We start from the raw sequence: 12,794 nt of genomic DNA, 5'->3' as shown, positions 1-12,794 counted from the left end.
ACTCACCTCTGTGGGGCTGGGGTGGGCTGCCGGCCTCAGTTCTGAGTTTGTGGGGACCGCCTGGGCCACAGGCGGCAGCAGCTCACCTCTGGGCTGGGCTCGCGGGCAGTTCTGGCCTCCGTGGGCCCAGACTTTGGCTTGTGCTGGACAGCGGGCTCAGGGGGCTGTGATGCGGGGTCCTGGAGCTGGGGGTTCAAACCCACCTCCTCCTCTGGGAGCTCAGCAGTGACTCTTCTGCCCCTGGGGAAAGTGAAGTTGTTCCAAAGACAGTCTCTTAAAACAAATGCCCGCCAGACCAGAGCCTCCCCTCCCCTGGCTGTTTAGTGGGGGGCCTGTGGGTCACCTTGTCAGGGTTGGGGTGGTGGCTCTCCTGCCTGGCCCTCTGGCTGCCGAGCCCTCCCTTTGTCATGTACAAGGGAAGGGCAAGTGACCCCCAGTTCACCTAGAGCTGGGCTTCCCAGCCACCGGGCCTGAGAAGGTGCCCACGGAGGGGCAGAAGACCCTCTGTCGGATGGGCTGCCCCCTTCTTGGGCATGGGTGTGGGGACTCCCCACACAGCACCTGCCCTGGGAGATCACAGCACACACTAGCAACCCTCCACTCCCCACATTCCCACCTTGGATGGAAGCAAGGAGGGGGCCGGGCACAAAGCAAAGGCCACAGCTCTGCTTGAGAGAAGGCGACCGAGGGCAGAGCGACAGTGGGCTTCCCTGGGGAAATGGACCCCTCCCCACAAACACCATGCTGGGCTGGGCTGGGATAGCGAAGCCTGACACCCCGGGTGGAGGGGAGAGAAACTTCATGCAGAAAACAAGTGCCCCCGAGAGGCTGCCCTGCCCAGCGCTCAGCTCTGTGGGCAGGGGGGGCACGCCGTCCGGAAGGGAGAAGCTTGGCTTTGGAAGTCATGCTGCGGGTACCAAGGGGCACTGCCCCTCCAGCGTCCTCCCTCCTTTCCCGTTGCACGGTGGGACTCGCGTCGGGAGGTGTAGCGGGTAGGGGACAGGGAAGCTTGACTTTTGAAATGGTATAAAAAAAAACAAAAAACCTGCTTCAAAATCTCGGGCCCCTGGGCCCTCTGCACCATGTCTCCTGTTTGTCTTCAGTTGGGGTGGGGGGGACGAGGCGTGTAGCAAAAGGAAATTTATTACACAGAAAAACCGTGCCTTTTACATTTGCAAAGACAGCTGTGCACTCCTGCTGGGAAGGGCAGCCCTGCCCTCCCCCGTTGCCCAGTGGATCAGTGAAGGAAAACCGATTTTCCTTGCAAAGCCTCTGTGGCTCTGTGTAGCCCCACAGAGGAATCCCCTCGCCACCTGTCTTTCCTGTCCCCTCCTAAGCTACTCTGGGGAAGCTCGCTGGGCTGTGGGGCGGCACAAACCCCTTCCTGCAGAAACCCGGGGAGTCCGTTTAGCTGCCCCGAGCCCCTGGCCCATCCACACCTGAACACCCAGGTCAGCACGAGGGAGGGAAGCCCGTCACCTGTGCTCTAGTCGCTGCGTTGTCCCCGAAGCTCCCGGACGATGGATAAAGAGGACCGGGGAGTCACTGGTGCCCACGGCTCTCTGCCCAGACTGCCCGGTGGGTGATCCGCTGGCCGGGCCAATATTAGCAATCGCCGCCAAAGCAGGGGGTGCTCGGGCTGTGGCGCCCAGACCCTCCAGCCGGGTTGACGTGGGAGAGGCGGGGGACGAGGCCGAGGCTGGAGAGATGAAGGGCACTTTTAGGGTGTGCATAACGGGCCCTAGACTTGGGAGAGCCTGTCCGCCGCTGACCACGACACCTGCTCAAGTGCCCACTGAAATGATAGCGGTGCCCCTCACCTCCTCGTCCCCTCCACGCCTTTCCTCAGGCCCCTCCAAATTTGGGTAGCTTTGCACCAACTCGGTGGTGCTGGGACCGCTGGCTGTGGCACCTTCCCACGCCTGGGCACAGCGCATTGGGGGGTGGGGGTGGAGATTTGGCCCGCCCCTGACCCAGCAGAAAGGGGCTTGTGGGCGTGTGCACAAGCCGGAAGCAATCCTTGTAGCTAGGAGGTGGGGCTAAGTGGAAGGGGTGGAGAGTGGGTGGGGCTTCACTAGATTGACACTTGGCAGTCACTCGACACCCTGGAATGTGGGTGGGCGTGGCACGGGTAAAATGGGGGTGGGGCACAAGGGGGAAGGAGATTTAAAGAGTGGTCCAAAAAATCATCCCTCAGGTGGTCCCGAGGCAGCTGCAGCAGAGTGCAGCCATGTCCTTCCTCCTCCCAGAGGCAGGGGACTCATCTGGGGTTTTTTTCCCTCCACCAGTCACACCTGACAGGGTCCCTATTCTACAGGTGTGATGCTAGGCACTCTGGGTACCATAATAAGTGGCAGCGGCCGTATGCAAGTGGCAGCGTCCTGCTCACAGGTGCTCCAGGCTGGGATGACTGGGGCGCACAGCCTTTTCAGCCCAGCTGAAACCAGTTAAGGCACAGACTCAGAACTCTCAGCAGCTGGGGAACGGCCCCGCTAGAAGTGCCACCTGATCTGACTAAATCTCACTGGGAATTTAAGCATCTTCCCCAGCTTGCAGGGAGAGTGGGAGACAGGACAAACATGCACTGAGAGGCAAAGGCGTGTACACTTTGCAGACCGTCACCAGTCCCCACTCCCTGCGCCCCTGCACCCCAGTATGTTTACCTTACTCAGATTAGCAGTTTATATTCTCCCCTCTCCCTTCGTCTTTCAAGCTCTCACCTGAACTTACTTCCTTGGCTGAAAGGATAGGGCATTTGGTGGGGGACAACAGGGCTTTCAGTGGGGGTGACAGCCAGCCTTGAGGGGGACCCAAATTTGTTGGGGGGGTGCCAAATAGGATGCCCCAGAGCCACAGCATTCCATGGGAGGGGGGCAGGTGGGGGACCTCACTGGCTTCATGGGTGGGGAAGGGTGAGGGGTGCTGACGGCCCTGAGTCAGGTCGAGGACACAGGGGCCTTTAGGACACAGTGCTTCACTGCCTGGGGTGCAGCGACCACTCACTCATGCCTGCTTTGGCCCTGCTTTGGGCTCTGTGGCTTGCAGGCTTGATGGCCTGTGCCGTCTCATGGTGCCTGCTGCAAGATGCCCAGATGTCACAAGGAGCTACGGCCAGGTCTCGATCAGGAGACTAGGCAAGGCCTTCCCAAGCTGCAGGTGGGGCTAGGCAGGGTAAAGGGCTGAGCCCAGACCAGACACGAGAGTTGCAGGAAAGGCCCGCTGAAGAGGGTGTCCTCAAATTGAGAAGGTGTGCAGCTAAGGGGCAGATAGGGAGGTAGCCCTTCAAACCCACAGACCAAACTCCTGGGAACACGGAGCTCGCCACTCCCCCAGCAGAAGCTCGAATCTGAGCTCTGCCCTGGTCTGGAATCCATCTGGGGCCGCACAGAAGGGCTCACTCCAACACACAGATATTTTATTCCATCAGAATCTCGGAGCCGGAGTGTTTGAGCAAGGGAAGGGGAGCAGGGGAGCGGGTCAGGGTGTGGCAGACTTATGGGTGACTAAAGCACGGTGCCACTGAGGCAGGACGGGGGGCATTGGGAGGGTGAGAGCTGTGATTCTCAGCACTGCACTCCATTTATTTCTCATGGAGGGGGACATATGGCCTATAGGGGATACAGAGTAGTGAAGGAAACACAAGAGGGATTAATTGAGGGTGCAGGGGTGAGAGACACCTCATGACAAAAACTGCATCACCTCACTGCATCTTAGGCCTGGGAGAGAATCATGGCGTCCTGGGGTTCTGGCCAGGCCCTCACTTAGCAAGAGAGAACTGGAGAACCCCAGGAATCCCCAGCGCCAAGCTGCCGCCACTTGGTTGCTTAAGTGGCCTCATGCTGACACCTGGTGGCCACTTCCAGAATTACAGTGGCACAGCCCAAAGGTCTTACTTGCTGAAATTCGGGGCACCCTGGGAGAGGGCGGGAGGGGGGTCAAGGCGACCCTATTTCCCCCTACAAAGGGAGGTCCCCCTGCAGTGTCAGGGTGCGTGTGGGCTGTGCACCTTTGCACTCGGATCTGAGGCTCTCATCTGCCTCCACCCTGGCATTACCGAGCCAGTAGTGGGTGGCGAAGGGAATTCCTCCTGCTGGGGACTCCCACCTCACGGGGTGTGGCAAGCGGTTGGATGCCCAAAGCCACAAGTTACACCTGGCACTTTCCTGAAGCTTCCGTCTCTTCCTGAGACTTAGAGGGACTGTATTATGTTTGTATCAGAATAAAATCAGATATGACTGAGGGTCTCAGGGGTAGAATGTTGGGATCCCCCATCCTGAGGCAGGCAGGGACCCCAAGACAGCAAAGGTGGGCTGAGTCTTGCTCTGGACGCCACTAGCCCACCGCTAGCCAGCCGAGCTCTTCAAATCTGGCCCGAGCCTGACACTTTGTGGCCACTTGGAGAAGTGCAGCTGTGGCCTCGGAAAGCGCCTGGCTTCCCTATAAATTAACATTGCCTTTAGGATAACAGCTGGGCAACTTTACCAAACCTGAGGTTTGAGAGAAGAGGAGGAGGTAACACAGGACCTTGTCTCAAGAGCCCCACACTATCAGGGACCCTGTGTGTGTGCAGCCAGCAGGCCCGGCAGCACATAGCCGCAGAGGTGGTGAGGCCCTCATGCACATGCGGGGGTCCTGGGAAGCCCCGAGCTGTACAGCTCACAGGGCTGTGCAGTGGACAGAGGGGAGAAATGGGTCTGGGAGCCCTGGAGGCTAGCCCAGTTCACGTGCCGGCTCTGCCGAGGGACCCCTGGGCCTCGGTGCCAGGGGTTCCGTGTGCTGGCGGTCCACGGGAGCCTGAGGACGAGGGGGCTGCCACCAAGGAAGTGCTCTCAGCGTCCGTGGTCACACGCTCCCTGTGGGAAAGCATACGCGCCCCTAACTGTGGGCTCTAGAACGTTCTTTCCTAGGCTGTACGGAAATGCTGCCTAGATGGGTGGCTCAGCCCACCCGCCCATAGCATCCCCTCCATCTCCTGCAGGTCACCTGCCGCCACCGGGAGGGCTCTGGAGTTGGGAGCAGGAGGCTGGCCATGCAGGGAGGTTTTGCTGCCCCAGCTCCTTGGCTGGTGGGCTGGGGTTCAAAAAGCTGCTAAACCCCCTCCCCTGCCTTGAGCACAGAGAACCCCCAAGTTGTGCTCTGGCCTTGCACCCTCCATTCCCGACCCTGCTCTTGGCGGGCATCCTTCTGTTTTCCGTCCATTCCAAGATATGAGTCCTCTGTGACCCTTCACTGGGCCTGCTCCCCTGGGGAGCTGCTCGCATACCCATGGGCCACACCGGGCAGCTGTGGGGACCGCTACTGTGAAAGAACCCTCAGCCTCCTCTTGCCCGCAGGAGAACCAGACCCTCAGGCCCAGAGAGGGGCAGTCACTTGCCAGAGATGAAGCAGCCGGGTCCGGGCAGCCCGCCCTCGGCCTTCCCCGCGGCTGGCCCATGGAGGACCGGACTCTGTGCAGGGACAGTGAAGTCTGAGACCACCCAGGCTGTCCTCTTGGGAATGGAGCTGCGAGTGTGGTGGGATGGGACCTGCTTAAGCCATAGCCCCAGGCCCGGGCTGAGGGACTCCCCTTCACGCATCCAGCGTAAGACCCTCTCCGCAGCTAAGCAGGAGGGTCTCCTTTGATGGATGAGGAAACCGAGGCCCAGAGAGGTTCAGTACTTTCTCAAGGCCACACAGCCATGAGCAGAGCCAGGACGGAAGCACCGCATACCTGGCCCACCAGCTCCCACCCAGATGCTGAGGGTGTGTGGGGAGATGAGGCACCCACAGAAATCAGCCCCTGCGTCCTCCAGCCTGTCCCTTCTTTTTGGCTGGAGCCGGCACATGCCCAGCCATGGGGAAAGGCTTGGGGGACACAGTTGCCACTATGGCTCCAGGGAGGAGAGCAGGGGCCTGACCCACGGCCATCCCTGGGCTGGGTTTTTACCCCTGGCAGTGGCAGCCCAGTGTGGACTCGCTCTCAGGGTCAAGGCGCCTCCTCCAGGAAGCCTCCCAGCCGGCCCGCCTGGCCTCTTCTGATCTGAGCTCTGATTGTGCAGCTGGGGCTGAGGGAGGGGGCGCCTCCGCCCCTCTCCTGTGTCTCAGGCAGCTCTCCTTCCCACCTGGAGCCGGGCTTCTCTGCCCGCTCTGTCCCCACAGCTGGGCTGGGGTGAGGGCGGCACTCCCAGTGGGCGACAGGGCCCTCCCACTCTGCAGGTCTTGCGGAAGGAGGTTCACCTTCCGCTCTCTCCCCATCTCTGCCCCTTGAAGCTGCCTTGGACAGGCTGAGCGTGTCAGACCTCAAGAGGGTGCCAGGAAGGGCCACGGAGGGCCAGGTACGGCCAGTGACGACCAGGGTAGCCAGAGCCGTAGGCTCGTCTCCTCCCAGCTGCGTTCTTGCCGCCGTGTGGACTGGCCCACAGAACCCGAGGCCCAGAAAGGGAAGGGCATTTCCAAGGTGCCCCAGAAGTGGGCCTTTGGTGTGGGAGGGGGCAGGCAGGGTGGCCCTGAGTGAGGCTGGTTGGAACGGGGCCAGCTCTGAAGTGAGAACAGACTTTGAAGAACAGAAGTGTGTGCTTTGGGCCACAGCGTGAGCGGCCACAAGCTGGCAGGGCTGCTGGGGCGCCAGCTCTGTTTTCCAAAAACACAGATGGGCTGGGAAGGGGGTCAGAGCGAGGCCGGCGGAATGTGGCCCCCCAGGCTCTGATGGCTCAGCAGCTTGGTCTGCATGGGGACCCGTGCCCTGGAGGGTGGGGGTTGGGGTTCACCCTTCAGAACAGCCCCAAGCCCAGCTTCTGGGGACAGCCTCAGGGGCCTGTCCATGGAACCCTGGAAACTGTCCCGGGGTCTGCGGGTCAGGGGTGGGGTCCTCCAAAGGCAGCAGATGGGCAGGAGATGGGGAGTCTGAGCTGAGGTGGGGTGCGGCTGGCCCTGGGGGACCGAAGGTGAGCTGAGGACGCGAGGGCTGTGTGGGGCCGGCCGGGTGCTGGGAGTCAGCACAGCCTGACCAGGCCGCGGGGGTCGACGGGAGGCACCCCCATGGGGCTCCTGCACCTCGGCCAGAAACAACAGTGCGGGGGGCGGGGGCGGAGCAGGGGGCCGGCGCCCCACCACCTTGCTTGTTGTTTCTGCCGTGCCTGGACCCCCACACATTCTTTCTGGAATTGACCTCTCGCCTGTCGGTACGGGACGGGGAGGCGGACAGATGGGGGTGAACATGGGCAAGAACGAACCCTGATCCAGCTGAACCCCTGCCTGAGGCCTCTCGTCCCCCAAGCCCCCCCTTACATGAGCCTTCCGGCCTGAGTGGCCGAGGTAGCTACAAGCAGAGTAAGGGACCTCCTGGCATGACAGTGACAACTATCCCCAGCCCCCAGCCTGTTTCCCCAGGGCCCTGGAGAACCTCAGCAAAGGCTCCGGGGGGACCTGGGTGCCTGGCCCTCCTGCCTTGGTTTGCTCGGCCATAACATGCGGGTGCTGGGAGAAGTCACCCCTAAGGACTTCCCAGGTCTCTGATTCTGGGGGTCTGGAGGTCAGATTCTCATTGGGGACTTTCCCAAGATGTTGGGGACCCAGCACACCTGTCCCGCTGCTCCTCCAGGAAGCCTGGGCCTGTGAGATGATGGGTGGGGGCTTGATGGGGGGCTGAGACCTTGGACACCCTCTCTCCTTCCTAAGCTTCCAGGACCTAGGGTGGTCCGCCCCTCGGGCATCCCCAGAAGCCCCTGTGAGTGCTAGCAGGTGGGCAGCAGACCCTACCAAGCAGTCCACCCACCAGGATAGCCAGCCCTGCGCAAGGGGGGTGCAGCAAAACTGGGGTTCTGGCGCCCTCTGCTGGTCTCATCTGCAAATAGCCGCTCCGGCCACCTTTCCCTGTGTGGCCAGGTGCCCACCCAGCAAAGCTGCTATGCACTTGGGTCCCAGCCCTGCCTGGGTCCGAGGACAGACTCCCCAAGGTGGGGACACAGGTGTTCCCCTTTCACAGTCTAGTTGGACAGACACGGCGCCTTGGCTCTGCTGGGGGGCCTTTTCCAGCAGCTCAGGCCCCTGGTTCCTGGTCTCACTCCCTCTCCCCCTGCTGGCCCCCCACCAGGCCCTCCAGGACAGCGGGGCCTGACCTGGCAGCCCTGCGTCCCCCTCCCGTGCCCCTCAGGGTCTGTTCAGGCCAGGAGAACGGTGAGGACGGTAAATATTTACTGCCAACAGAGGGCAAATACTGCCCCACCTGCCAGGTACGGATGCCAGGTCACCCATGCCAGGAGCAGGTACAACCCGGGAGCCAGCCTGGAGTCAGCCACCCTGGCACAATGCTCTTGGGCTGTGGGCACTAGAGGGACAGACCCGGGCCCTGGCCTCAGTCTCCCCAGGAGGAACACGAGTGCAACAGTGCCCGCCCCACATGGCACGTGTGATGGTGGGACAGATGTGAGCGTGCGCAAAAGGGACACGTGCGTGGGGCGGCGCTCAGTGATGTCCCCTGGGAGATCCCAGCCCTCTGGGGACCCAGCAGGGTCAGGGGGCCTTGCAACAGCTGCTCCTCCACCTCCCACCGCCCTTGGCTGGGGGGGGGACACTTGGACCCCCACTCCCCATGCCAGGGTGACACACAAGGATAGACACAGTTGACAGCCACTGCCAGCCCCATGACAAGTAAGGCCCAGTTCCAAGGGCAGGCAGGACCCGAGGACACAGGACTGTCCTGATTCCCAGAAGGGGCGGAGCACGGGGCTGAGCAGACAGCGGGGCCAAGGCCTGCGGGTGACCTAGGGGCCCCAGGAATGTGGGCATCTGGGGTTCAGGGCCTAGGGTCTGATCCCACCTCTGCCACCGGCGACCTTGGGCAGCCCTCTCTGCCTCAGGGACTTCATCCGTGCCAGGAGTATGGAGTTCCCCACCGGCCCTTTTCAAGAACAGCCATGGGCGTCGTAGGCCCAAAGGGCTGGCAGGAGAGGTTCGGGTGGAGGGTCTTGGGTCTCAGGGCTGGGGAGGTCTCTGGGGGGAAGGGAGGCAGGCCCCCATCCAGGCAAGGGGCCGAGGGTGGTGTCGCACCGTGACCGAGTTTCTTGAGTGCACAGTCCTTGAGTGACACTCCTGAGTCCCCGGCACCACCCCGGCCCAGCCACACTGTGAGTCCTGACAGCTGGGTTGGCCCCTGTGCCCCCGGACCCCAAAGGGCCCCTGCTCCCCTCCACGGAGCTTGCTGGCACCAGAAGGAGAAAAGGTCCTGGGTCCTCCAGAGTCTTGCTGGTGGACAGGGCCAGCCAGGACGCAGGCTGGGCCGGCTGCTGCCTCCGGGGCAGCCTGACCCCAGCGGGCCCACCTCCCGTCCCAGCTGCGTCTGGCCGGGCCCGTGGCCCTCACGTACCTCAACTCCTGCAGGACACCCTTTTCTCTCCTGGGGCCGATGGGGACGCCTGGGTGTCCCAGCCTCCTCCTCCTCCTCCTTTCCTGGGTCCAGTGTCCGGCCGTCCACTCCAGGGGCGGGGCTAGCTGGGGCCTGAAGCAGCTTCTTTGGTGGGGTGTCGGGATGGTCATGGTGAAGGCGACCTGGGAGGGGGCCGTGGGGCTGCCAGGAGGCCTGCCCAGGTGGCTGGGCCCCCAGCAGGAAGGTCTGCTTCTGGCTCCGGGGGCAGCCACTGAGTGGTCTGCAGCCACTGGGGCCCAGGCCTAGGTGGGGCCTTCAGGAAAGGTGCAGATTGGCCTGGTCTGGGCAGCTGGCGGGCTGGCCAGGCTTTGGGGCAGCCAGGGTCACTCTCTGACCTCCCAGGCCATGGCCAGGCCAGGCAGCCCCGGGCTCTCTGGCATGCCAGGTGGTGGCCTGGGTGGGGTGCCCAGTGGAGCCACCCTGGGCTGCAGTGGCTTCTGAGGAGGAGGGATGTCAGGACCACTGAAGACCTGGGCCTCGAGTGACCTAGTCCTCAGGCCCTGATGGCACTCCTGAGGGGGACCAGTGGGTGTGGGGCTGCATAGTGGGGGTAGAGGCTGAGGGGCGGCGGGGAGACTGGCCCCATCTGTGGCCCTGTGGGCTGCAGTGTTTAGGAGTCACAGCCAGGATGCCCTGAGCCCTGGGCCCCCAGCCCCTGGTCCGAGCCTGTCCCCCAGCTCAGAGGTGCCATCCAGCCCCCTCTTATGCCTTCAGGGCCCCCGTGGGGTCCTCTGGCTGGATCTGGGCTGGGGGCTGGGGACAATGAGAAAGGCGCAGCGTGGGCAGCCCGTTGTGCCCCTCCTGTGTCCCCGACCCTTGTAAGACCAGCCTCCTCCCTCGAAGGGCCTCCATCAGAAACAGCCCTAACAGCAGGTCCCGGCGGGGCTAGTGGGGAGAAACTGCTGGAATGTCCTCATTCTTTTTCCCGGAAAAGCACCCTGGGAGCTCAGAGATCAAGGCTTCTGAGCTAGGGGTGTCAGCTCCCAGCCAGCACCCCAGCCTCCTGGAGACCCCTACAGCCCTTCTCTGCCCCGTCTTGAAGTAGCCAGGAAGCCGTGGGCCCTCCCCGCGCCCCAGGGTAGGGGGCAGCTGGCAGCCAAGAAGAGCCCTTCAGCTGGGGGGCACTGCCATTTGCCGTGGGCAGCCAGTGAGCGTAGAGAAAGCTCGAAGGGGCCAGAGAAGGGGGGCTCGGGGAGGGACCCCACGGCAGTCACGGCCCAGACGGGGAGATGGGCCCGCCCGTGCCCTGCCAGCCCTCGGCGTACAGACAACAGCACCGAGCTCATTCAAGGGCTTTATTAGGTCACTTGGGGTACAAGGAGCGGGAGGCTTGGCGCCCGGGGTGCTCTCAGTTGCAGTAGTTCTCCAGCTGGTACAGGGAGCAGATACTCGTGCAGCACTGGTCCACGATGCCGCGCTTCTGCGGGGGTCCCTCCAGGGCCAAGGACTGCAGGCCACCCGTGCCTGGACCCCCGCCCAGCTCCGCCTGCCCTGCTGCCCGGAGGACACATGGGACCAACAGTCAGGGTACACAGCAGCCCCCAAGCCCCGCACAGCCCCGGGGAGGGCGGGGTCACTCCTCCCGGAGGCCCCCACATCCTGCCGCTGTCCCCCAGGGCAGTGCCACTGTAGGAACCTGAACAGGTGTCCCCGGGCTTGCCCCCCACCCCTGACTCCTCGCAGCCCCAGCTCCCAGGACTGGGTCCTTTCCCACGGCCCCTGAGGACATGCAGCACCCCCATCGCCTCTATGTCACCCCAAGGCAGTCAGCGCCCAGGACCCGGCCCGCTCGATGAAACTCCCCCTGAAGCTGCCGTTGTCAGGAGGGGTCGTTGGTTGGAGCAGGAGGAGGGGCTGAGAAGGGATGGTGGGGAAGGGGCGCCGTCGGGGCTGAGCCCCTGGATGCCAACACCGACTAGGGAGCTGGTCACTGCTGGTACGTGACCAAGGGCACGTCATTTCTTTTAAAAGTTAAAAGTCCTGCCTAACTGCTCCCGGGTGCCAGCGGGGCAGGGTGGGGCATCACAGCGGGCTCACCCTGCGGGTCCTCCAGCTCCCGGCGGGCCTTGGGCGTGTAGAAGAAGCCACGCTCCCCGCAAACCAGGTACAACGCCTCCACCAGGTGGGAGCCGCACAGGTGCTGGTTGACGAAGGCCCGGGCCGGGGCAGGCGTCCAGAGGGCCAGCAGGGCCAGCAGGGGCACGAGGCGCATCCACAGGGCCATGGCGGGGTGTCGACGACCTGGAGACCAGCAAGGTTGCAACCAGTGGGGGCACATGCCCTGCTGGGGACCCCCACCCAGTGCCCAGGCCCAAACGCTCTAGGGCAGGAGCCCACGTCCTCCGGAAGTTGGGCCTGGGGCCCCGACGCCCTGGACCCCAGCGGGGCAGCCCCCACCCCAGGCTGACCGGAGCACCCCGGGACAGACCTGCCTGCTGATAGCCTCAGAATGCAGCCGGTCTGGAGGGCTGGGGGCTGCCGGGCACCGCTGGCTTTATAACCCCCCACCCACCGCCCGCCCCTTAGAGCCTCGGGGGTGGCAGATGGCCTGAGGCTGAGGCTGCAACTTCTGCATCATTTCCCTGGTACAGGGACATCTCCTTGGTCGTCAGCACCTCTCGGGCCACTGGGGTCATTAGAGTCTTAATGAGGGCCTGATGGCCCAGAAGTCCCTGCTCGCAGCTGGGGGCAAATGTCCCCCACGCCCCGGGAGCAAAGCCACACTTTCCACATTAGTCCTGGTAGCTGGGAAGGGGGTGCAAGGGGGCACTCTTCCTGTCCCCGCCTTGGGCCCTGGGCCCTCGATCCCGGTCTGTCCTCAAGGCCCGTGGATGGTCTGGGCCATGCGGGTGGGAAAGTGAGGGACGTCCTCTCTTTGCTCACAGCACTGCTCCCACCCCACCCCAGCACAGCGGCCTCCCTCCACCCCTGAGACCCCCAGTTCCCTGGGGTGCTGCAAGGAGGGCCAAACTTGGGGCCCAGTAGCTGTGAGGCCCCCTCAGGCTGGCCTCTGACTCCCAGCTTCAGTGTGGGAGCAGCGGCCCCCGCTCTGTGATCTGACGAGACTCCGTGGACATGGCCCCACCACGTCCCAGCCGGGCGCCTCCTCAGCCCCCAGCCTTCTTCCTGCAGCCCCTGCCCACCTCCCAGTGCTGACCCCTTTCAGGCCCGGCCCCAAGACCTCATCGGCGCCTCTGCTGTCATATGGGCGAGCCCCTGGGCGCCCCCAGGTCCCCTGGACAGTCATGGAGGGGGCGGTGGGACTCCCCTCCCACCCCCTCCCACCTTGGCCGCCTCTAACCCTCTGGCTCCAGGGTCCTCAGGTCCTTCACGGCCGAGGACGGTTGAGCCTTCTTTCCAGGACATTATGGCCTCTGCAACCAGAGACTTG

General features: G+C 63.5%; 1 protein-coding gene across 1 annotated transcript; it reads right to left on the bottom strand.

Annotated features, from left to right (window-relative positions):
- Positions 1-10,751: 10,751 nt before the first annotated feature.
- INS (insulin) lies at positions 10,752-11,858 on the bottom strand. The gene is made up of 3 exons (XM_019667383.1): positions 11,832-11,858; positions 11,441-11,644; positions 10,752-10,897 (listed from the first exon to the last, which is right to left on the bottom strand). The coding sequence occupies exons 2-3, from the start codon at positions 11,625-11,627 to the stop codon at positions 10,752-10,754; spliced, it is 333 nt and encodes a 110-aa protein (XP_019522928.1). The 5' UTR covers positions 11,628-11,644; positions 11,832-11,858.
- Positions 11,859-12,794: the final 936 nt, after the last annotated feature.

The sequence above is a fragment of the Hipposideros armiger genome, unplaced genomic scaffold (assembly GCF_001890085.2).
Source record: "Hipposideros armiger isolate ML-2016 unplaced genomic scaffold, ASM189008v1 scaffold_494, whole genome shotgun sequence".
Lineage (NCBI taxonomy): Eukaryota > Metazoa > Chordata > Mammalia > Chiroptera > Hipposideridae > Hipposideros > Hipposideros armiger.
Note: the sequence above shows the minus strand (reverse complement) of the source record. Positions and strands in the feature narration are given on the sequence as shown.

Coding starts and splice junctions, on each gene's coding strand:
- INS (XM_019667383.1), bottom strand. CDS start 11,627: ATGGCCCTGTGGATGCGCCTCGTGCCCCTGCTGGCCCTGCTGGCCCTC. Junction 10,898..11,440: donor GGAGCTGGAGGACCCGCAGG/GTGAGCCCGCTG, acceptor TCCTCCGGGCAG/CAGGGCAGGCGGAGCTGGGC.